The sequence below is a fragment of the Scomber scombrus genome, chromosome 23 (assembly GCF_963691925.1).
Source record: "Scomber scombrus chromosome 23, fScoSco1.1, whole genome shotgun sequence".
Lineage (NCBI taxonomy): Eukaryota > Metazoa > Chordata > Actinopteri > Scombriformes > Scombridae > Scomber > Scomber scombrus.
Genome location: NC_084992.1, coordinates 21,170,023 through 21,197,097, shown reverse-complemented (window position 1 = coordinate 21,197,097; position 27,075 = coordinate 21,170,023). Strand labels below are relative to the sequence as shown.

General features: G+C 39.6%; 1 protein-coding gene across 1 annotated transcript in view; it reads right to left on the bottom strand.

The window, feature by feature from the left end:
• camk2d1 (calcium/calmodulin-dependent protein kinase (CaM kinase) II delta 1) overlaps nucleotides 1-27,075 on the bottom strand; it is a 100,831-nt gene that overhangs the window by 69,775 nt on the left and 3,981 nt on the right. Inside the window, exon 2 of the mRNA XM_062444330.1 lies at nucleotides 26,757-26,851. Coding sequence (XP_062300314.1) covers nucleotides 26,757-26,851 — 95 coding nt within the window. The remainder of the gene's footprint in view (nucleotides 1-26,756; nucleotides 26,852-27,075) is intronic.

Below are 27,075 nucleotides of genomic sequence, written 5' to 3'. Positions count from 1 at the left end.
TGAGCCTCCTCACAACACCAGCGACAATCAGCATGCCGGCGTGAAGTAGGGAAGTACATTAATTACCAACATTTCATCAAAAAACTGTGACGGTGGCATTTCAGACACGGTGCATAAAAGAAAAGACTAAGAATTTGTTTTGTGTCAGTTTTCTCCTCCATTGGAATAAAATAACTAATCGTGCATTCCGCTGTTCTTTTAGTGTTTGTACAGTTTGACAACTTTCTGTGCCAAACTGTTCTGCTGCCAGCACATCAGTGACTGACACATTCCTGTATTTTCTTTGACTCTCTGCAAGCAGGGACCTGCTTTGACCCACTGCAGTAGCACTAATGGCTCTAAAAATGCAAGCTACTGGGTGTCACTGCACTTCAGTGCATTCCTCCAAGCACACTTAGAGAACACACATTTATGCATATGTGTGGGAATAAAAACAAACATACAGGAGAATTGTAGAAAGACTGAAAGACTTGCAGGGAAATAGTACTGCAATCATCCGGGGTTTAAGGGATTAAGGTTACTATGTAGAAAAAATAAAGACTTCACCCTCTAATGTTAATTGAGGTTTACAGAGACTAGTATGCTGGTTATGCAGAGCAGAGACATGTCAGCACATGACCTGTCTGTCAAACCCCAGGCACATATGGCTCTGAGAACATCCCCCGCTGGCGACCTTTATTTAACGCCGCCCACACTCACACATCTCTCACTTTCATCCTTTCTCTTTTTTTGATTTCACAGCTTTCGTCACCTTTTCTCCGTTTTATCTCCTTCTCTGCCTGTATCCATCATCTCTCATAATGCCTAGTATATCTCGTCGAAACTATGTAACAGATAGCAACATATTATGTGAGCATATTTAAAAAAAGAATAGCATTCTGTATCTCCATTCATTAAGCGTGTCATCTAAATAGCATTCCATTGGTTTATTTAGGTCAAAAAGGTACAATAGAACCACAACAGCCCTGTACATTATCTTGGAGGATGGAAGAACTCCTTAAGGACCTAGCGATACATAAGCGATGTAGTACTAAGTAGCATTTACATGCATCGCTTCATTTCATGTGGGCTACTCTGCTTAAGTTTAATCATGCATCAGGGAATAGTGTGTTGTTTTCAGCACTACAGTGTATGGTAGCAAAGACAGAAGCAGGGTGATGAAGCCTCGAGGCTCAGACAAAGCAATCATTTGCAAAATTAGATCACATTTAATTCCTGGCAGGTTTACAATGTCAGATGTATCAGCTTCACTTATCTCCAATTCATCATTCTACCCAGAAATATTCTACGACATGTTGGCATTTGAGTGACTCATATCCTGCTTCCGGACACCGATCTTCCACAGGAGGACCTGGGTTCAAGCCCCATGTAAGAAAGCATCCATTCTTTAATGTCCACATTCAACAGAACTGTGATATGAGGTTTAAGAGGCTTTGTACAGCTCACATGCTGATGTTGAAGCAAATGGTTTCCTTTTTAAGAGGTACTCTACAAATGTATACTTTTATATTGTTGGGAGTCTTACAGTACCAGTCAAAATTTGGACATACTTTCTCATTCAAGTGAATGGGATGAAGTGTCCAGAGGCTGACATATCCTGATTTTTGGTTTTCGAATGGGTTAAGTTCTGAGAACGCTTCCTGCTAAAACAACATAGATAGCATGTTTTCATTAGACTACATCTTTGAAATTCCTGTTCTCCAGTTTGTAAGACTATGGGTGTTTTCAAACCTACACTGTTTAATCAAGACTCCGGTTGGTTCTCACGCTCGGTATGATACATTTAGGCAGGTCTGAATACGGCAACCATGCCTGGCTGCAGACCAAAACAACTGTTCCAACTGTACCAAGACCCTTTATAGCAGAGGTGCAACAATTATTTCATAAAGGTTCATGTGGCTGCAGGTTTTCATCCCAACCAAGCAGGAGCACACCAGGCTTGACTCATTTAATCAACTGATCTCAGTTGATAGACCAAAAACCTGCAGGCACACGGCCCTTTATGAAATAGTTTGGACATGGCTGCTTTACAGGAAGTGGCCCCAAAAGAATTCTACAGTAGTTTGTTTGTGGTGGGAATGTGATGCGGATGAGCAAAATCAAAAGTTTCTAGCAGCTAGACGGTGAATGAATCGAGGTCCAACCTGGACTAACAACTAAGTATATTGCAGTTCTGATAATTAACAGATAGAACCTTCTTCAGGACCTACTTCCTGTGTTAGTTCTCGCTCTCACCTTTGACACATCTGTCCAATGAGTGGAGTGAAGGTTCTCACTTAGCTTGAAATGATGCATTTTGATTTGCTTGGGTTTTCCCCAAAACAAACAGGGAAAACACATCAAGTTCACCAACTAATCCACGAGAACTAACAAACTGAAAGGTCCTACGACTAAGTCTCCTGCCCAAGCAGAGATAACCCTGATGGCCAAGTGTTTGCTACTAGTTTTTCTGTTACTCTCCTTCAGTCCCTCTGCTTTTCCCTCGTCTGTAAATGTATGAAGTGGGTTTATAAAGATTCAGCATAAATGTACATTTTTTGCTCAAGTTGAAATATTCTAAACGTGCGTGGTCGCATCTTTACCTCAACTTGCGCAGTACAGATGGAATTCCCATCTACTCACATCAATTTATTGACTTTATATGCCCCATTGAAACCACTAGTATCCATTATAATCATTCATAAAAATCTAAAACACTGGCCAGTGATATTCATACATATTATATAAGCCTGACCATGAGGTTCCAGAGACACTAATCTGTACAGTAGTTGAACCTGAACTTTTCTCTCATTTGAATCCTCCCACTCCTGGAGATCCTCACCACCACACATCCCATCCTCTCCTGATGGAAACTCCCCGCTTAAAAGTGCATTACATCTCTTTTGTTTTCCAATATATTCTTCCAATCTCATGCAACACAGCAGTGCCAAATTTCCAAGACCACCGTCGATGGATTGGTCATTTTGGTTATTTTCCACGAGTGTGTGTTTTGGTGCTAAAGTGTCTACATGATTCAAGCTGGAAAAATGTTAAAATCCTCTCCAGGTTTCTGTGCATGTAGACACACAGTAGCTAGAGTACGTTACTCAGGACTGTGTAGAACATACTTAGCTAAAAGATGATTAGCAAGCAATTAAAGAAAATTAACATCTCCGAGCCTCGATTTTACAGTACACCGAAGGGACAAGAGTGACACTGAGTTTATGTTCTTTCTAAATTGGCTTAGATGGGATTGGCTCAATAAGAAAATCCATTAGGGATCCAGTGTGAGTAGAAGCAGAAGGAAAAAATAAGGTCAGTCGATGAATTATGTTATTTTTCATCAGTCTTCTTTAAAAAATTGTGTAACTTTTAGGACTAACTAACTTTTGGGAAATTAGACCCACAGCACTCATTTATCTATCAAATGCACTTCTGTGGATTTGCCAATATGATTTACTTTCAGGAAATTAAAGCTACATTCATAGACTTTTGGACCACTTGCATTGAGCAGAACAAGTTGAAAACAGAATATCTGATATACAGTCACATTGTAATGTTGCAAATATGATGTCAATGACAAACTATTGCCCATTTGTACATCAGTTGAAACCCCATGAAGATTAGCATTCAGTCCTGTTTCTGTACAATATTAAGTCAAATATTCTTATTCTCTATGGATTTATCATTAGCATTACCTTTCACATTGTTTCTATACATATATTTATTAGTATCATTAAGGAAGACTTACTTGCAGGTGGGGTTAAGTTCTTTAACACAGCACCTCCCTCATGCCATCAATGTCTCTTTAACCATTTCACCTTCTTCTCAAGCAGTTTTATGTGTCTTACAGGATCTACAAGTAGAGCCTAACATATGACATTTAATTGTACTCGCTCTCCATTAATGTGTTTTTAACCTTTACGTTTTCTGATTGGTGAATTGTTCCCTGTGTTACGCTGCATTTGTTCAATCAAACAATGCAACAATTCAAAGCAGATTGCTCACCGCCTCTTCAGACACTGAACGCTGTGAGTCACACTCAGTGAAGATGTCTTTTGCAGATGTTTCATGACTAATTACGGCTCTTTCATCATTTGTGGAAGACACTAAAATGCCTCCCTTCAGGTAGAATCATTACTACTTCACCTGTCCATCGGCATTCGTCACCTGCTTTGTCTTTTATTCTTCTTCTTGGAAAAGAACCTTATTAAACCTTGTTAAGATGCCAAATTAAGCATATTCTATCACACTGTTATGCTTCGGCCAATAGGTACTTCCAAGAAACATATTCAATAGGGCATGTAATGATTTTAAGTGGATTCTTTATGTAATTAAGCCTGTTTGTGCATGAACATGTGAATGTAGCACAGACAAGATGTAAAGCCGCTAATTATAATAATTATTATACTTTCAGAACTTTTTCTATGCACACAAAAAAAGAGGCTTGAGTGGAGCAGATTCAGAAGTTCAGGTTCATTTTCTCACCCCAAAAAAAGGAGTCCTCAACTGGGTATGACCTGCCACATTTTCCACCATCTCCACTCCTCTGTCTCATTAGCTCCAGAGGTTATGCTGCAGGCGTGAGTCACAGACGGTCGAGGAAAACAGTTTGTTTAATGAGTCAACTTGTTGGCGTCCACACCGCCATGCAGAATGGGGACTCTGTTACAAATTTCCATTGGGTTTAACCCCTGTCTCACCCTGCTCTAATTGTCCGAGTCATTACCGAGTATTTAAAGACACGAGGAGAGCGTGTTGTACAATTAAAAAGTGTAGGCAGGCTTTTGAACGTGGTGCAAAAGAAACCACATTAGAGATTTTGCAGGTTTTTAAACCTTACAATGTTTGCTTGCTTCTAAACAAGTGGATTATAGTTAAGCTTTAAAAAGAGGAGTATAGAGACAAAAAGATTAATTTATTACCCTGGCCTCTGTGTGTGCATGCTCATATTTGATACAGGCTGAACATCACACACGCAGCAGGAAATATGGTCTGATGCCAAACTTACATTAGAGCAGCACTCTAATATGATTCAGTGTATGATATTAAAGAGGAAAGTGATCATATTATCAGCCTGAGGGGGGGAGAAACGTGCATGTGTGTCACGGACATATGTTCAAGAAGACAAAATCCTGGAAATATGTGTTCTTGCTTTCTGACAGGAGCATATGTGCACCGAGGTCGTAGCTGGCTGAAGTGGGAGCACGCTGTTATGTTTACCCGCCGCCACGCTGAGCTCCGTGGACACAATTTGGCGACGAGAACGTTAGGATCCTTGCTTTAATATTCAGCTCTGTCATGTAGAAGCCATAGCCAGGACCTGATGATGTTTTCCTCTACAAGTGGATGGAAAAATGTGCGGCCCTGTAGAGGAGCTTTGGTGATGGCATTGAGTTTGAAATGTGATCTAAACAGTCGCAGAGAGAATACCACTTCCTCCTCCTGACTCCCAGCTGTCATTTGTCCAAAAACTATTCCTGCCTCTTGCCCCCAGAGGGCTTTTCTTACAGATGTACGACCGTGAGAGAAAACAAAGGACAGCAGAGGATATAATCCAGAGCGGCTGAGAGCATGGAGGAGGTGTGCGAGGCTCTGGCCCCGATTGCAGTGACGGCAGCACGAGACCGGGATTATAAACCCTGGATTACACGCGCAAGCACGCCCAAAACATAAATCCAGCATTTGGAGCGCAGCCCAGAGGACCTGCTTTCACTCAATGTGTCCCTGAAACATCCTGAGAGAAGCAGCTCAGCATTTCAGATCAGTCTCATGTCACAGAATACATGTTGACAACAAGGGCTTAGATATAAGAGAGATCAGGTACATATATTTTTAAGATAAAAGGAAAAAAGAATAAAATAAAAACCCTTTCAGGAATATTACAATTTATTATAACGTGGATCTTATGTTTGAAGTTTCTATTTGTTTTGATAGGTCCTATTTTTAGCCCATATGACTGGTAAATATCACAAATAGTGCTGAAATATACTGTAGTTACATTACGACAAAATGCTGTAAATAACTATCATTTCCATGCAGATTACTTTAAATAATTAAAAAATTGAAAATTGAAATTGAAACTAAAAGTGTTTCACTGGTTTTACTTCATCACATTTCCTCTTGGTTGTTTTATTATTTTATTTTATTCTTATCTTTGTTTTCCTTTTAATAGCCCTCCTCACATTTATGGTTTTCCCCTATTTATTTTATAGTGCCTTTATTTGATTACTTCTTTGTTATTATGTATCCATCTTTTATTACCTTTGATTTTATTTGAGTATTTTTAATTTTAACATCTTTGTCCTTCCTCTGCTGTGGGGTTTCCTCACTTCCTGTTTTTGTTTTGTTTGTGCTGTTTTTTTAATATGTAAAGCACTTTGTGGCAGAAAAGGATCATAAAACAATGTAAAAAAAAAAAAAAAAAAAAAGGGAAAAAAAGAATTGAAACAGCAAATGAGAGAGTGCTTGGCATTTTTGCTGAAGAGGTGACTTTTACAGTATACTCAGGTTGATACCACTCACATTACACACTGTCAACTGATGCAACGTAACAATAGAAATATTAATTACAGATGCTTTAAGCAAACTTGATGCAGCTTTCACATAAAACTGCATGCTTCCTCTAACCTGATGAATGTACAGCTTGATGATCTCAGCTTTGTCGTCTCGTTAAAAAAACAAAACAAAACAAATTGGGTTTTTTGTTTTTTTTTGTTACAACATGTCCAACATTTTTTTTTTAGCAATATCACCATGTTCCCTGATGATAGATATTAACTTGGTTTCTACATTGTTATTAATAATGATAGGAAGGATGGTAAAAACTACCAAATAAAGACCTGCGTCTGGCTTTATGAAGTGTCATTAAAGCTTTTTGATGAACTCTTTTCTCCATATTTGAGCTGCAGATTCAACAATCAGTTACCAGTTTAGATATAATGAGAGGTCTTTACTGCCTCCTAAACATATATCACATTATTAGAAAAGGAAGGAAAAGTGTGATATATCATGGCCTGTTGAGGCTGCTGTATTTATGTATCGCGTGGGAGAAAATATGTGGAAAATTATAACTATCAGCTGTGTTTTTTGTTTTTTTTTAAAGGGAGCGAATGGAACAACATCAAAGAATGTGCATCACACATTTCTGGCGAGGGAGACTTTTATATTTAGATAATGAAGCTTTTTGCTTGAATTTTCTTCTACCGGCCGATTTGTGAGAGCGGCTGCAGCTTCTCAAAGCATAATAGAGTTAATAGAGTTCAGTTTACTGGTGCCTGCGAGTCTCTCTGTAATAGCGCTTTTGTCTCATTTGTTTAACAGGGTGTCACCTGTGTCACCGATTTGCATTGGACGAACAACAACGCCGACTCAAACTAGGAACAATGAGACAATCAGGCCTCTGGAACAAATGTTCTGGCACACCAAAGTGCTCAAACATATACATCACATAAGAGAACATGGACACACGTACATTATTTTCCTCGGCTGGAGCGCGTCGAGTCAATTTATAGAACTGAGTCACCCTCAAGTGGAGGCGTTTAATCTTGACACTGGTGTGACACAACCTCAATTATCTTTCACCGCAGCCACCATCATCATACCGAGACTCTAATGGAATGGAAAGAAAAGAAACTTCTGCTGCATATGAAAACACCACCATTTGAATAGTTTTAACCGATAAGACTTACGGTTTTAATTATCGTGGAGTAACTTGACACAAGATGAGTTATTGGCAAGAAGTCCAGAGCGGACAGAATAATAGATTTAGACCAAAATCAGCCCTGCATTAAATCAATGCTAGAGGCTGTGTTGGACTTGTTTAAAAGGTAACAGTGAGACAATGAAATACAACACAGGAAGTTAAAGATACAAATTACTGCATTCAAAGGTCCATCAGGCAAGTTGTAAGAGAAAACATTGTTTAACGACAATCGCAAGGTAAACGGTCTAATTTTAGCGTTCATGTTACAAATGAATCCGCCAAAATGTGCTCTTCCACTATGTTTTTCTATGTTATGGTATATTACAGCGCCTTGCGTCAAAGGTTGAGCCCAGTTCAATTATTTTGTCGTACTCAAACAAAGGACTCATTCAAAAAAAGCAGAGGGCTTCATTTTTTCATGTAGCGCTATCATTATAATATGTTCGGTGGTCGATGTTTAACAGGTGTAATGTCTACCATGTTCGCTGTCATTGATACCACAGTAGAAAAGTTTCAGTTTCTGGGCCCTGCTCTGAACCACAGAGCAAAGTGACCATCTGTTTGGGGAATATTTCCACTGGTGTCCCAGCACAGTCCAGCCACAATATTTATTAGACTGAAATAACAAGAAGCTGAGAATATTTTGGAGCCAACCCTGGAGGCTGGAGCTGGAAACAGATGTCTACGACGCAGCCAAAAACCAGACAAGAGCGAGAAATAAGGTGGGATGAAAGAGGGGATTAGGGTGTTTTAAACTGTGCCACATTCAGCACGATGGGTTTGTGAATGATGTGTGAATGAGCGTTTACAGAGACGGCGTTCGCAGCTAAAGCAGCAGGAATATAACTAAAACCAAGTTAACAGCTGTTTTCAAGAGGATTCGAGAGTCCTGCCACAAAACTACAGTCACAGGCCAAGTCGCCTGTTTGGACATTCTGAACTCATGATAAGATAATGTTGACTTCGTGTGTTATCTGGCTCACATTGGCAGAACAGCAGCTCTGATATAAGATTTAAATAAAGCAATACCCTTAAGAGTGTTCCTCGCCCCCCTGTAGGCTAGCATGTTTACTTCACAATCAAAGACAACATTCAATGTAGCCTATCTTGTGAAAAAATCATCTACTACTACCTGGAGGAAATTTCAGATATGTCAAATATGTACGCCCCCAGTCTCTATTAGTTAATAACTGACCACGGTTCTTCTCAAACATTCCCAGAGAAAGGAATTTGGTGAGATAAAGGCTGCTGTCAATATTCCAGTTAAAACAGACCAAATATCAACTTAGTAAAGTACTCATAAAGACTAGCACCTCACCAATAGTGGATTTGAGAGGCAGATGAAGAAACTTTTTTGAGGCTTTGGTTAAAAAACAAACAAAAAGAAGCTATGTAATTGGAAATAGAACTGGGTATAAAACCTGAGTACTTTGTGGTAACTACAGCCAGACCGATATATCTGTCAACATATACAGATACTATCAGCTAATATTGACCTATCGCAGATATATCGGTATGGGCGAATATGTGCCTTGTTACATAAGTAGCATTTTAAGTTACACTTAATCTTTGTTCTTTATTTGGGTTTAATATATATGCATGTTTGTTTTTTTGTTCTGTGTTTTTTTTTCCATAGGTAATTATAATGATTATAAATTTACTGTTTCAGTGTACTGATGTCATTTTATGCAATAAAGTTTATTGTTTAACTGTAAAATATCATGGCCTCTATTGTGTTTGAAAACCACATTTTAGGGATCATTGTTAAAAAAACAAAAACATTATCAGCCAATATATCAATATCAGAATTTGTTTGTTCCCCAATATTCGCATTGGCCCCTAAAATACAGTATCGGTCAGGTCCTAGTGTTAACCAAACAAAACGTGCATCAAATATCAACCATAAGCTGGTATGAAATGGTTGTCAAGAATCTTATTTACATGGTTTACTTTCTTTTCTTCTTTTTTTTTTTTTTTTTTTTTCAAATATAACCAGAACAAGGGAGGAATCTATGCTAGCAGCTTTGAGACTGTATTTACACACTGAGGCTCTCTGAGCTAAATGCTAACGTCAGCATGTTAACATTCTCACAATGACATAGCAAAAATATTGGTGTTTAGCCATTGACTCATTGTTTTAATGTGTTGAATAAGTTCTTTTTAGTACACCACACTTTATTCATGTCAACAAACGTGGTCAGCTATGTTGCCTTCATCGCGGTGGTGTCTTACTCAGCTTTCTTTAGATTTCTTATTTTAGCGTGTTATTAGGCTAACCTTTGCTAATTAGCACTAAATACAACACATCCTTGAAGGGAACATAAGTGTAAAACATTGGAAACAAATCCATATCCATTTAGTGAGTGTTGAGATATTTCACTAGATAATCAAAAAAAAATTTGACCTGCTGGTGGATTCATTTTCTGTATTGACATATAAAACATTTTAATATGTACTATAGAAGACTCTGTTGGCCCAGACCTATAATTCTTTCTTCCGAGTCACTCCTGTACAGCACAATCAGCAGAACTTTACTTGCTCTGACTGTCGCCCACACACTGATCATTTTTCCTTGGCTGACATCACTGCTTCTCTCCACAAAGCTGAAAGGCTCTGTGATTTCACACTCCAGCCTTTTTTCTTTCACTCTGTCCATATTTCCTCGCCTTCTTCGTGTCCTTTTAACCTGTCGCCCCTTCGTTATATTGCTCTCAAGAAAACCTTCACAGACACACAAACATCATTAACCTCTGTCCGTATCCCTTTTATTATTTCTATTGTTGTCTTAATTCCTCTTTACGCCATCATTGTTCTTCCATCTCTACTTTCAAAAGGGAGAGCTTGTTTCGATCGAGGTGTTACATCAGAGACAGATTTTGACCCCTCTCTTATTGGATCACAGATTTTACAGACCTGAGTCTCTTTCCACACAAGACTTTCCCCAATCCATCAGCCTCACTTTCAACCTGTTCATCTTCCTCATTTTACTCTTTTAAGCATTTTTTTTAAAAGGACAGCCTTAAAGACATTATTATTGATTACATTTTTATCACTGGGCTGCTTCCAACCTGAATCTTCGAACTTAAAATGAAGACATGAAAAAGATGTTAGACATGGAAGCAGCACATGACCAGATTAGATTTGAGGCGCTGGTGTTATTTTGGAGTTGAATGTGTTAAAAGAACTAAAAGTATGTCAACACTGTCATGGCAACATCACGTACAGTGGTAACAGTCGATATGTGCCTGCATCTAACTGGAGTTAAAATCGGAGGAAGGAGAAAGGAGCGACCTGATGCTTTACCTTCAAACAGAGTCTGGAAACAAACCTGCGAGGTTGTGTTCTTTAGATAAATAAGTGAACATTAAGAAGTTTAAACACATTGTCTTATTTAATGAGTGGTATAGAATATTACTCACAATATTAAACCAACCTGTAAAGTCCAGACTTAAAGGGAAACGTATAGTCATTAGAAGTACTTCTACAGTACAGTTCTAATTAAGTCATAGAGGACAATAGAATATTCATTATTTAGAAAATGGAACTAAAGAAAATACACAATTGTATTATCAATCTTGTAATTGATTCATTTTCTGCCCAATGACTTGTTTCAACTTTCAGAGTATACCTTACAAATCAATCATCTTAAAATAGGTTTTATGTGTTTAATTCATTATAGTGAAACCCATTTTACTCTGGCAATATGTTGCTGAATCTTCAAAAAAAGAACGTCTAGTGTCTGTCTTGTCTACTTGAAGTTTAAGGCAATGGTAGCCATTTTTTGTTGGAAAGAAAGAAATGAAGAGGTGAATGACACGCTTACTGATCCTCTCCTTCATGCTAACATGACTACAACTGGATTTAAAAAAGCTGAGGAATGCCTTCAGTGGGATAGAGCAGAGGAGATTTAGGTTCCACTTTCTCTGGATATCCATTCTTCCTTTGCCGTGCCACCTAAGCCTCGTTCTGAGTCAGAAAAAAAACACTCTAGCTGTGGCTGAATTTAAAAACATGACTCAAATCATCTCCAGCAAGTGATGCAATCCCTGATTTCATCCACTAAGCATGAGAGGGGAGAAAACATATTGAAGGGAGGAGGAGGAAGGAGAGAGACAAAACAAGACGTTTGCCAAGAGTCTCCCTGGAGGGATCAACGCCTTTCACATGGTGCTGGCAGCTTTTCACCTCTACTGTTGCTACACAATATGTGTGGGCTGTCCGTGCGTTAGGGAAGCCGTATTACTTACACGGTCCAGAAAGCACCCCTGTGAGACATGAGGCAACTCCAGCAAACTCCATTAGTGATGTTCTAACCATTCATTACTGCAGGAGGAACCCAAGGGTAACATTTTAACTATATGGGGTCATCATTACCAAAAAGCTCTGTGGTCATTGTTAACTTTACGGTCAGAAACTGTTTAATATTGGTAACACAATTAGTTTTAATGGTCTAAATAAATCATTTTATTAGTGTGGCTTATATCATCATTCCTATGTAGCTCTCACTGCGGTCTCTGGCTTTGGCCGAGTATATCACTGAAAACCAATATCACAATTCATCCTCACATTTACCACTGTAACATTTACTGAAACAATATCTTATTAATTACACCTTTGCATACATTCTTTCCTCACAGTGGACCTTATTAATTTTTCATACTGAAGAACAAACAGAAATGCTTGGATTATGATTAATACAGTGGTTAAGAACCCATGAAATCTGCTAGAAACAGGAGAATCAAACCAAAACCAACTCATTTATGCCTCTGACTCAGTTCATCAATGGGATTATTTCAGGTATAAAATGACTTTTTATTTTAAAATAAGTCCATCAGTCTGTTGCCTCAGCCTCCAGACTGTGGTCAGAGGAGAATCCATTGCTCCACAGCTGAAGTTGTGGCTGACTATGGGTTAATCTGTCACTATAAACTCAGCTGCTGGTAACCTCAACTCCATCATATTGGTATTCATATGAGCTTGCTGCTAACCTGAATGAACAGTGATGGCCAGCACACCTCTCTCACGCACTGTCACCACAAACACACACAGAGTGCTGTGCTCCTCTGCTATTTTCAGACTGTATTTACATTTTTTCATTTCGTTTTGTATCGCTTTAACTGAAACCAGCATGTGCTCACATGAACAACACGCCGTCATTCTCATCAGCCCACGCCTTCAGCTTCATGTCTCCAAAATTTGAGTTGTAAAATTATCAGCTGACATATCAATATCGGAATTCTTTTTACTCCTTAATATCAGTATCGGCCCTAAAATCCAGCATTGGTCAGGCTCTAGTTAGAACAACAACATCATCCATCCCAACTATGAGATAGGAATTTACAACTGTGGAAAAATATCACAGCAAAAATAGCTGTGTCTTGTTCCGTTTTAATGAACTTGAGGTGGTGTGTTGCCAAATTATATCACATTGTGTCGTGGTGAAAATAGAGCCAAGCCGAACGCTTTCTGCCAGGTGACCCTGTACTGGCGGCCCCACCCAGTCAATTCTATGATGGTGTTTTTTCAAGTAGAGAAAAAGCCAGTCTGAACACTGCCTTATGCTACACACATGGACTGAATCTAAATGTCCAACATTGCTTTCGGTCAGAGCAGCGTAAACATTTTGTAGCTTTTCGTAGTTTGATTCCGCTAATATATGAGCCCTGTATTTAGTTGATATACATGTGTTTCTCTCTGAGCTCATTTCTTTTCCCCTCTGTGAAAATTGACAAGGACTGACAATTTTTATTTCAAGGGTAAATCCTGCTACGGGAGGAAAGTCCCATCCTCTGCACACCTGTGGACTGCAGAAGCATTACATGAATACAAAATGCATATTAGAGTGGGTGTTTTGGAGTTGTATGTGAAGAGTTAGGGGACGTGAGCTCCCACAGGTCATTAACACATTCCCACTCCACCCTTATCTCTTCAGAGAACAAGTGATGAATGCAAAAAGATATATGTCTTAAGTTCAGAGGTCAATGCCATGAAGAATAATAACATAACACGCAGGAAGTGCAAAGATGACAGCGATAAGAAAAGGGACAGAGGGGGATTGATCTTGTGCTCTCACAAAACCAATAGGTTGGTTTATTAAGGCAGAGGCGAGCACTGCTGGAAGATGCCCTCTCTAGATTGGAGCACCCAGTCTCTGTCTAACAGACAAAGGAGCCCTAATTAAAGCAGGCAGCCTGTCTCTGGAGTGTCTGGCCTACTTGGCTAAATGAGGATTTAGAATAAAGCCCAGAGGGAATACTCCAGTTTATCCTTGTGTTTCAAAGAGATGGGGAGAGACGGCACCTGAGTGGATGACACCAATCAAAGACGAGCAGGGAGTGGCATCAGGCTTTCCACCTGTAGCCCTGACTCTGAAGCTGAAACACAAATATTAATAAGTAAGACCCCCAAGATACTCAAACTCCTTTACTTGAGGAGGCGTTCCCAACCCAAAAAAAGTCCTCCGCTGTTACTATTCCAGTACAGCACCATGGTCTTAGATTTAGAGGTGCTGACTCTCATCTCTGCTGCTTCCCAGTACTTGCTCGAATTCATGGTCTGATGAGACAAACAGAACCACTTCATCTGCAAAAGGCAGATATGCAATCTTTAGCCACCATACCGGACAGATGCTCACAAACATGAGCTGACAAGAAGCTGAGCCTGAACTTTATTATCAATGATCTTTCACACTGACGGGACAGTTGAGGCAGTCCAGACATTGATTTAGGGATGCCTCGTGGCCGCCTCCGTGTGGAGGTATTCCGAGCATGTCCAGCTGAGATGTGTTCAGGGCAGATCTCTCCAGATAAAGATGGAGAGATTCATCCCATCTATTGTGGGAACACCTTGGGATGCCCAAGGAAGACCTGGAGGTCCTAGTTAATGACATTCCAGGCCGAAAAAAATAGAAAATCGAATGGCAGTGAGCAATACCAGGGAACACATCTGTTTGATAGATTTTGATGTATCTACATCTGATATGATGAATGGATTGTTTTAATACATAGTTTTATATCAACAACATCTGGCTAGTAATAGTTAAGTCTTTGCTGGGTCTCTCTGATGCCTTTTACAATACACTAAAACTCAAGTTCAAGTTCATATCACTAATTTAGTCAGTCAAAAACCTAAAAACCTAAAATGTATTCACTTTAAAATGATATAAAACAGAATAAAGCAGTTTTTTTGTCAGCTAACTTGCCAATTAATCAGCTAATTGTTTCCACACTAATTATATTATTAAATGTTTATTAATAGTAACCTTGCCAATTCTAAAATATCACTGAGATCAGCGCTCAAACATCTACTTGCCCTGGAGCTGATTTTAGCTGATAGAAAGCAGAAAAATTGCCCTTTTGTATTCCTTTTCTTCTCCAGGTTGATTCATGAAACAAAGGCTCGACGTGAGCGTAACGGGCTCACTAATCCACAGAAATCCATCCCGTGGTATTATTCCACAAGAGAAGAGACAATGCTGCTTATCAGTATTGATGAGGCGCCTCCTGTGGGCTTTGATTGAGTGACTGATAGCACACAAATCAGCTTAGCGCTCGCCAACGTATTTCATCATCAACAGTCAGTATACCTGCCATCTGCTGCCTACCAACTAAGCATTAAAAACAACTTATACATCTCATGGGATACAGTCAGTTACACATGGCAAAAAAAGGCCTTGTAGCTGGTTGAGTAATTCCACAACAGAAAAAAAAAACATATTTCCTGTTTTTAATGCAGCTTTCCATCTGATTCTACTGCATGTGTTTATCTTATATCATATAGGTTTGATGCTGTTTTTGTCCCCCATTTATTTATTATTACCTTCATCACTCTCTCTCACTTACTCATCCTTTCAGCTTGAACACATTGAGCCAGAGCTCAGAAGGAAATAACATTAATCACCATTTAAAAAGAGGCAGAGTGGAATGATAAGTCTTTCTCCTGCCAATTGACTGATGGTGAAATTAGGCACGCGGAGATGAAAATACCTTTTCGCCGAGGACTGGGGAGTCCTCCGCTCCCGCTGACAGTTGCTCTATTACATGGCAGCCTGATTTCTGTTTTTCATGCTCCCTCGCGTCATTCTAATGAGATATTTTGAGCCTGCCGTGAGCAGCTGTGCATCAGTTACAAGAGGAGGGAGTCTGGGGGTGAGTTATTACAAATAGACAAACACGTACGCGCTTCTGTCATCGGACTACTGTTAATGTTCATTGTTGCATTTCGACCTCAAATCTCTCTCACTGTCTTTCCCTTTCTTAAAAAAAAAAAAAAAGAGATAGTTGAAAGTAGACAGTAAAAGAGCTCCAGAGCCTTTAGTCTCAGCTGAATCAATCAGAGGGTTAAACACACTGAGGTTTGATGCCCGTGTAAAAATACATTCAAGACTTGTAGAGCCTTAGTTAACAGAAAATAAAGAGAGGAGATAAAACAAACCATCTGTTTCCCCCTGTGAAACATTGTCAGAGCAGACAGAAAATGAGAGGAAGAATTTCCAACATGGGCGGAATCACACCCAAAATATCAATGCGGACAGCTATTCACACAGATACTTATGTTGTCAAAGACGGAAAAATAATAGGGAGGGTTACATTTAAGAAAAAAAATGTACACCAAGATAATAGATGTCTAAACACAAATGGCTGTATCGGAACCTTGCTTAAATAAAATGTGGTCTCAAATTGCTAAAATTATGAATTACCGCCTGGTATTTGATAGTGTTTGATAATTGATGCTGCAAACACATTGGTATCAAAACAAATACTGGGGTATTGGAAAAGAGTCAACACACACTTTGTTCAAGCAGTAACACATTAGATGTGTTTGTAGCTTATACTGTATTCTGCTGAGACAAATGCACTACAAACTGGTCCATGACACAGAAACAGGGGCTTCCTGGTACATTATGGATAGGAAAGGTTCTGCAGGAGAAGCAGGAGCACACCAGGGTTTCCCCATACATTCATTTATTGGTGGTGGTCTGCCCCAATGACATTTTGCCCTCCACAATTTGATTTTCTAAGTTTGGAGCTGTGCTTTCTCTCTCCCAAACAAACGAGGACACACTTGCACCGATTTGTCCTTTCCCCCGCTGCACACTACACTCTACTCTGAGCTTTCTCCCTCTCTCTCTCTGAGCTTTTACCCTGTAGTCACGTCACGCCATCTGCACTTGAGAGGCGCTGTCACGCTATCACCACTCAAAAACGTAAACACTTAAAGATCGATTGTGCGTCTGCATCGTTTTTTATAGTGCAGACCACAGACTTTAAATACAAGAGACTCCATGTTGCATTCAGATACACCTTGTAAACTCTGAAATCTACATCATTTTGAATGGCAAACCATGTGGGACATCATGGTGCATTCAAGTGTGCCTCATAAACTCAGATATCTATACTCAAATGGCCACTAAGGTTGTTTAAAACAAGAAAAAAACCACATCTGTCATGCTTGCTGTCTAAACACAGGGTTATACTGGGGAACAATGGAGGTTCAATACTTGGCTACTAGCTAATGATAGAGTTCTGCGGTTTTGTCTCAAAAAAGTGTTTTTGTTGAGATTAACAGGTCTGAGTCAACTTTGCCATCTTTGTTATGGGAAACTTGCAGCACACATTGGCCAAGAGGTGACTGATACGGTTCTCAGCATAAGGAGTAATCCAACTCTACCAGTACAGACCTGTTTACCAAAAGATTTGAATTTGACTTGCTCTCCACAGGAAAAGCAGAATATCTTTTAAGACAGACTAAAAGGAACATTGTATGAATAAAGCTCAGCCTCTTAGCTCTCAAACTTAAACAGTCAGCCTCTCACGTCATATCTCACCTCTGACTCCTCACACTCCATCTTCACTTCCTTTAATTCTAATCCCTGTAAATCTGAGCCACCTGTTTACAAGACTACAATAGATGATTTTTCATAATTTAGATATCACTTCTATAATATCTGATAACAAAATGGATTTCTGTAAACCTTTGCAGTTAAAAAAAGATAGCCACTTCTCTTAATTTAATGCAAGATAGACCGGTTGAGTTTTACAAAAGGTTTTCCCACCTACTTGCCCCTTTATTATTAGGCATTGTTAATGATTCATTAAAACAAGGTTCACTCCACCCAACTTTAAATCAAGCTTCAATTTTGTTAAGTCTCAAGAAAGATAAGAACCCTGAAGATTACATCAGCTGGAGGCCAATACATTTGTTAAATTCAGGTGTAAAGCTTCTAACCAAGATTTTGGCACGCTGCTTGGTTTTTTGCCTGGCATTTGAAGTTTCATCATTTCTGAAGATCAAACAGGGTTTGTTAGAGGACTGCAATTATTGTCAAATATCAGAAGCCTTTTTAAAATATTGTGCTTTCTCCTGATGCCTCTCAAACTGCTGAAATGGTTATAATAATTGGATGCAAATGTTTTGGGTCTTTCTTCTATACATCTTTTATACTCTGCCCCTACTGCTTATGTGACAACTAATTCTCAAATGTCTGTCTACTTTCCTGTAACAAGAGGAACTCGACAAGGTTGCCCAATCTCCCCCCTGCTCTTTGCTGTAGCGATAGAACCTCTTTCCATTGCTCTCAAATCCTCCCCACTCTTCACTGGTATTTATAGAGCTGGACTGGAACATCACGTATCTCTCTATGCTGATGACCTTTTGGTTTATGCCAGACCCAAGTAAGCGTGTAGACAATATTTTACAAACCTTGACAACAGGCTATAAGTTAAACCTCAGTAAAAGCGAGTTCAGGTTCAGGATCAGGTACCCTACCATCCTGATTGGCCCACACAAGTTTCTGTTATATAGGTGTCAACACTGCTCACTCCATCCCCCTCTAGAAAACCAACCTTGATTGGTGAGTAATGCAGGACCATTCTTCCCGCCCATCATCTCTAGTGGCTCTGGTCTGTGCCCCTGTGAGTTCTTGCTCTTAATACATTAGAAACCCAGCTGTACTCTACTTTTTTTCTTCTTTAACAAAAAAAAAAGAAAATAAATCGGAAACAATTCAGGCAACATTTCAAACTTTCTGGCCACACTCCACGCAGGCCAATTTGTAACAACTTCTTGTTTCGTACCTCTAGTTTAGATACAGCTTTCACTTGGTGGAGAGAGAGAGAGAGAAAGAGAAACTTGGCTCGTTTCTCAGATTTATATTTATAGGGCTCATTTGCCACTTTTAATGATTTGTGCATTAAGTATAATTTACTCCGATCTCATTTGTTCCAGTATTTTCAAGCTCATAATTATGCTTGCACATATTTTACATCCTTCCCTCAGCTTCCAGCAGGTTCTCTTGTCATTAAGATGCTTTCTCTCCCTAAGGCACGATCTGAATTTTGTATGACCTAATATTATATTATCCTCGAGTGTGAGCTCTCTTGCGGGGGTTAGGGGTAAAAAGCTTCAGACTGATGTGACAGATAAATGGTGGCGGTAGAGGCACTAGTCAGGGTCGACTTTACATCTTCATGTGCCTGTCTAAGTTGAACTGACTTTAAGGTCCTGCATAGAGTTCATTTTACAAAACCTAGGGTTAATAGGTTGTTTCAGGGTACAATGATACACTAGAACCCTACCCCTTGATAGCCATTTTCGGGGTACCCCTTATACCAGTCAGTCTCATTCAAAAAGATGTGGATATTGCTTTTGCAAGCCCAAATCTAGCTTCTGTTTGGCTAATTGTCTTGGCTTAAATGTCTTTTCTCTCATTGGAAAAGATCAAATATTCCTTAAGAGGTTCAACTGCAAATTTCTACAAAAGTTGGCAGCCTATTATCTTTTATGTTAATACTCTTACCTCTATGGACCCCAACTAATTCTCAATGCATCTATTCTTTGATGTAGGCACCTTGAGCATCCTTCTTATTGTACTTCTCTCCCCATTTCATTTTATGTACTTCTTGTGTGTGTGTTTTATTTATTTTATATAGTTTTTTGTATGTATGTGTTTACTTTTCTGTCTCCTGAGAGTTTGAGATGGGTAGGGTGGGAGGGTTGCAGGAAGGTGTTGTATTATTTCTGTCTTAACATGCCAAAAAAAAAGGGGGAAACAATTTTGGAATACAGATTTGTACATTGTATTTAACATTTATTTAATAAAGATTCCCAATAAAACTATATGGCAAAAATAATGAATGAGTTATGAGAAGATGGTGTCGGATGTTAAGTGCCAACAGCTTACGCTCTTTGACAACAGCAATTAGGGTCAGTGGACACACTTAAGGCATGAGAGACAGACTATTTAAGTGGTGACAGAAATACAGATATCCTCCTACGGGTTACTGACTCATCATTTATGCTTGTGTCAGCAGGGTCTGTACAAACAGATGCGGGTCCTCCAAATCAGAGGCCATATGGGTCGACCCCGAGGACCCGAGGGACGAGCTGTGCTACACAATGACTAGACATTCAAATGCCATTTACACTGTACACACTGATTCTTTTCACATGTCGCTTTCCCCTTTATAAGCGCACACACACACACACACACACACACACACACACACACACACACACACACACACACACACACACACACACACACACACACACACACACACACACACACACACACACACACACACACACACACACACACACACACACACACACACACACACAGCCATCTGTATCTCTTCCTTGATCCATCTCTTTCATGTCTGGTCTTTGCAGGGCATTGTGTAAATGGCTTCTTGAGCCCCTGACGTTAGCTACTAAGCCAGCCGCTGGCAAAGCACACCTCTGATGGAGCACTTTATTTAGGCACTCTTTATATGTGTGTGTGTGTGTGTGTGTGTGTGTGAGGCATGGGTGTGTGTGGGGTATTTATGTGTGTGTGAACAAAAGAGTAGTGGCAGGAGGGATTTAGGTACCACTGACCCAGTCTTGATATAAACCACAAGGTCAAGGAACAGGTCACCACCCCTGTCGCCGGGTTCACAGCTGATATCAAGAACAGTTGGCTCGGACATGCTGAGCTACAGTTTTGGTGTGTGTCTCTGTGTGCGTGTGTGTGTTTAAACAAATAAGACAAAAAAAATCATATTATTGTTGATTGTTTAGCTAAATGTGTTAGCTGACTGACTCCTAGTACACTAACAGCATCATGCACTTGCATAATTAACATAACAAAGTCTGTAATATACTTCAACGCCCAGATTACCCCACAGACTATATATAGCTCTCCGTGTCTTTTGTTTCCATGGGAATGAAGAGCGTGAGCGGCTGGGGCCTAGGGTATTTTCCAGAAGCAACAAAAAAAAAAAAAGAAACGACAGAATGGCTGGCTCCCGAACCATAGCTGGCTTTTCCACAGCCTGGTGGGTTTGTCAAGTGATCATTTCCACTCCACCGAGTCCAAGCATCACTAGGTCTGTGTTTAACCACTGCCCTAGTTTTCCCTTCATACAGGGAGACAGGCTTTCACTTCACTACATCTGGATAATGTTTCAGATACATGTTCTGTGCTTGTCCAAGTATTAGAGCTGTTATTTTGAGGTTGTGTGTCTGTGTGGGGGGGACACACAACCTTAACTTCAATATTTCAACTTCAAATTTGAATTTTTAAAAGCAGTGTTAAATAAAAAACATTGCCACTATGTTTTCCTCAGTAAGAAAATACAAACTTATTTATCATACTTCTTTTTTATAACTTTCTTTCAGAACTGAAAATGTTTATTACAATGTTTTTTACAAATTCCTTTTCAACATACAGTTATATGCCAAACTTCTCTGTACATGAATGTTTAAACTTGTCTTAACAAAATCAGGCCTATAAAAACATTATAAACTAATTAAGATCAGGAAATATTGAACAATAAGTGGTTGCTATGGCGACTTGTGTGCACCTGTTGAACATTTACTCTCCTTATTAGAGTTGCTACTTATTTGATTATTCGACTATTAAATATGAGTTAGACAAATTCACAAAAAAAGCCAACTGTGACTGTTCCAGCTTCTTAAATGGTTAAATTGGCTGTTACAGTAAATGTAATTTATGTGGGTTTTAGACTGTTGCTTAGGCAAAACAGGACATTTATTGACAACATTTTGAGTGTTTTCAGATGTTATAAAGTGCAAACAATCAATCCACTGGTCAAGATCATATTCAGCAGATGAATCGGTAATGAAAATAAGCATAAAATAAAGTAACAGTAAAGTTGCAAAATGAGTTGGAAGACACTACAACAAAGTGCTGTAAAAATGTTCCCTTGGTTCATCACTATGAGTTTATATCAACATGTTTGATATTACACACAGTCATCTGAGAGATGGTTAGAATATTAGTAAAACACTGAATGTGACTGGTACTGCCACATTTATGAACCAACCCCAACCCAGGACCTGAAGCTACATTTGTCCTGTATAGTTGTTAAGCTAACAGTAAGCTAACAGTCAACCTTTACACCCAAATCCACCTACAACACAGTACTCTTGTTGGGACCCATTTAGTTCCAACTTCCCAGTAGAGCTGCAACAACCTCCAAACTGACAAAACAAGACATTTGAAGATGTCATTTTAGGATCTGAGAAATTAAGATGGACATTTTTACACCATTTTCTGACATCTGACTCAAACAATCCATCAATTAATCAAGAAAAATTAATTGATCATGAAAACAGTAGTTAGTTGCAGCCTTAATATCCATATTTGAACATTTTCAATACTGGATTTCTATCCGCATTGTAAACCATAACCTCACTCAACTCACACACACATCATGCACTGTCCTATTCCTTAATGAAGCTACACCACCAAGAGTTTCCCAGGCAACGACATACCATGGAGCTTGACTCAGAATTCGAAACAGCTCCTAAGTGCTGCCGTTTTCTGAATGAATACATATCTGGCTTTATTTTAGGAATTCTTGTTGTATCATTATAGAAACTGACATATTCTACACCCGGTCAGTTAGAGGCTTCAGCCTAAGGAGTCACTCCAATGCTGCTCTCAATCCAAGTTCTATCTACATATCAGCGACCCACTTCCTGGTTCTCCTGGGTAGAAAGGTAACCTTGGACTGTGCCTTTGCTGTAATATATTCTGACAGGGTACTTCAACTGGTGGCACTAATACATTCACACAATATCCTCTATAGGTTCTAGAGATGGAATCAGACACTACGGTGTATAACAAATATGTAATCTCACTGTTAAAGCGAGATGAAGCAAAGGTGCCCACAAACAGATGAGGATCTAAAATATGATATAAAGTCTTTCCGATGTTGTAATGAAAAGCCTCACATAAATCCTCTCCGATGAGATGGAGCTTCCTGTTTAGGATTTCTCATCACGTAGCAGTGCTGGCAGCAGTGTTGGCAGCGACTCTGGGGTTTCCCCTGGCTGAACGTGACCTTCAGATCAGCCTGTCTGCTTCAATATCTATCAGCCGGTCAAACAGTACGCTACTGTATCTGCCCCCAACGCTTTGCCTGGAGGCAGAACGGGCCTTCAGTGCTGTCTCTCATCTGGCTCTTCAATGCTGTCATGTGAAACTCCTGGAAGCTGGATTATGGTGGTTTTTCTTGATTTGACCATATGATATGAAATTAGACTGTCCTCTAACATTATTGGACTCACGTTTTATTTTGAAAGGATCAACACTGATACAGCAGAAGCAGGGATATTTCCATTTGTTCTTCTTCCTTCCTACACTACCAACAATGTAACTTAACCCCTGACAGTTTGGTTAGAGGTTTGGGTGTGTCATTGCTAGTAGTGGGCTCATTTGCAAAGCTCAACTGACGCTGACTCAAGTGACATCACTAGAGGCAATTTGTCAAATTTCACACAGCTCCCTCTGGAGGACACAAAACTAATTTTCCCACACATTCAACACCTGGAGAAACATTCAGATGTGGACCATTACTGGACTTCCCCTTTAAAATCAACAGATTAAGCTAGAAATGTGGTAGGTCATCAGCTTCTGTTTTACTGTATTTGGTTTTTCGGGCTGTTAGGACATTTTTTTAGCTGTTTTCCTACTGTGGTGTGTGGGTGTGACCACCAGTGAGCTAAGCTGTGGTTGTCATGGTGAGGGAAGAAGCCACAGCAGGAACAACAATGGCAAAAAGAAAGAGAAGGTTAAAAAAAAAACAGCGTTTTTTTTCTTTCTTTCTTTTCAGTTCGGGAATTCTGTTTTTTTTATAACTTGGATTTGATTTTCATGGTTTGGGTCATCTTTTTCTATCAGTTAGGAGGACACTGTAATTATCACATGACTGTAGTATTCAAGTCTGGTCTCAGTCCAGTTATTTCAGACTTGTCTCAATCACATGATCTAGCAGACTGGAGATGCTGTTGTAAAGTCTGCCATTTACTGGTCTGCACTGTTGTGTTTTTCACATGTTACAACCACATAATCAGTTTACATGTGTGTCTACATACAAAAACATTTCAATTGTTAGCCTGAATATTTACTTTGCAGTATAGTTATATTGTTTTTCCTCAGTGTAGTAATTTGGAGCTCTGGCTTTGGAAAATAATGCAAAATTAGGATCCTTTATGTTGGTTTTGAGTGTACTTAGGACTCGTTTTGACTTGATCTGGAACCTGCTCATGCTTTAGACTGTATGCCTCATCAAATGCTGAGATCTGGAAATACAGGAACAGTAAAGCCAGTTTATCTAAACCGCTTTATTTGACTGAGCTCACCTAAAATGTCTGTAATACTTCCTCACTACAGAGGAAAGCTCAGTGTTTATACACATATACAGGATGTTTACTAGGGCCCGACCGATACTGGATTTTAGGGGCCGATACTGATATTAGAGATTTAAAAAAAATCTGATGGATATATTGGCCGATAATGTTATATGTATAGAATATATAAATACACACACATTTTTTTGCAATGATGCCTCAAATGTAGTTATCAAACATAACAAAGATATGTGATTGATATTGATATATTGCAGTTTAACAATCAACTTTAGTGTATAAAATGACGGTAAACACTTCTGGGAAATCAATAATTATAATTAACTATGAATAAAAAAAACATACAAAACAAAAAAACATATGCGTATATCAAACTTGAATTAAGAAAAAGGATCAAATATACCTAAAATGCTGCCTCTAGAACTTAAAAATATATACATATCATACAACATTTTCGCCAATACCAATATATCTGTGATACGCCAATATCGGCCGACAATATCAGCTGACTGATATATTGGTCGGGCTTTCATATATATATATAACTGTCTGGTCTTGTGGAGTCGTGTTTCTTGAACTGTTGGACTTATTTTTAATGATCTAGCTGCGTTCTTACATCTCAGCAGTGAACCTGGAGACCAAAATCTTATTAGTTATAAGTAAACCTGAATTATCTTAAACGCACATGTGTAGCCTTGAAGTCACGCCAGATAAAAGTCAAATATAACGAGGTGCAATTTTTTTTAAATTACTGGCTGGAAAAAGTCAGATTTCACCTTGAACAAACACCACAGCATCACACACACACACACCTCCTCTTTCTGTTTCACTCACACTTTCTCCTTCAGGTGACGGAGTGTGTTTCGGGGGGGGGGGGGGGGGGTTGTGCTCAGCGAAGGCCAAAGCAATCTTGAGTGTGGAATCAATCACGGACTTCCTTTCTATAAAAACCTCCCGACCTCCTCTCTTTCTCCTCTCCTCCGCCGTTCAGCTTCTCCTCTCACCTCTGAAGGCAGCAACAATTGGACAGGAGGTGGGAGGGGGGGGGCAATGACTTTCAGTTTTTCAGTCTATGGAGATGTTGCATCATTGAGCCATTCTTCTCTCTTTTTTTTTTTTTACTTTTTTTCATTGTGAGGGTTTTTTTGAAATCACACGTACGCCACGTTTTGCTTTTCTTCACGCAGCTGTTACATCTGTGAGGACCCCCCCCCCCCCCCACACACACACACACACACACACACACACATACAAATACACCCACACACACCTTGCTCTGCTTTCCCCCCCATGAGACGCTGCATCTGCTATCTATCTCCCGCCCGTCACCGTCAGTCTTTTCAAGCCTATCTCCTTTTGTGTAATTGTGTATCATGCACCCCATTAGGGTCTTTTGGTTGGGATCAATCAGTGGACAGCGGGAGCCTCGGCCCACGCCCGCACAGATAATGATAGAGAGAATAATGAAAATAAAGGTGAGGGGGAGAGGAAAATAAAGGAATCTGTGGGGCACACCGCTGCCTGGATGGAAGAGGAGTTTCTCTCTCTCAGCTGTGCCAGCACACACGGCTCCTGTGTGTTAATGTGAAAGGCGGCGGTGTGAGTCACGTACAGCTCATTGCAAATCAGCGGACTGTGGTTCATATGAAATGAGTCACACACAAAAAAAAGCTGCTGGCCTGCTTGGTGTCGGTGCCACTTTGATTATCGGAGTTACAGAGAGTGTAGACGGGATGGAGTGCGTGAAAGTGAAAGTGACTGGTAATGTGCGGTTAGCGTTGCATGCTACCATGTGGAACCCGACCACCCCCCTCCTCTCCTGCTACAGACATGACTACCAGTAAAAAAAAGAAAAAAAGAAAAAAAACACCCGGTGAAAGCGTGAGAAAAATATGTACAGTCAAAAAGGAAGTTGGGGTTTGCAAAAGGAACAGTTTGAAGCACGGAGACTGTCCCACAATGCCCTGCTGCCACTGTCTGAAACAGGGGTGTCAAACTGATTTTAGTTTAACGGCCACATACAGCCCAATTGATCTCAAGTGGGCCTGACCAGTAAAACCATTACATAACAACCTATAGATAATAACCATCTATTTATAAAACAGATGCACAGCCTGAGATAAATGAGATTATTTTGCACAGAAGCTGCTGATTGACAATATTTTGTACAATGTTCAATATATTAATGCTTTAAATATGAATACAATAAATGTGTCCTTCACATCTGCATCACACTGCAAGTCAATCACTCATGTTGGATGTCCACAGGTAGATGAGAAGCCTTGAATGTGAATTGCGAGCGAAAATAAGCGAGGATAGCAGCGTGTTTTTAAAAAAAAATGGAACTACTTTTCTGCAGTTTCTATACAATTTACATACAACGCTGGTACAGTACGTGCAAAAGGTTACTCACCCCTGGCAGAAAGTTTCTTGGTATTGATTATTTTGGCGGCGTATTCCTGCCCAGTGGAAATCTTCATGCACCTCCTCACCACAGAGAACGCTCCCCTACAGAACACACAAGAGTCAGGAATCAGTCACTGTTTTTTATTAAATATTCACGCATCATATGTGCAATATTGTCAATGAGCACGCTCCTCAATATTTGTGATATCAGATAACAGTAGTCCATACTCAATATAACTATAACACCAGGGCCAGTCTGAGCTCTTGTAAAGTGCCTCTAGTTGAATAATGAATTAAGTTCTTTTTACACATGAGCTCTTAAATAT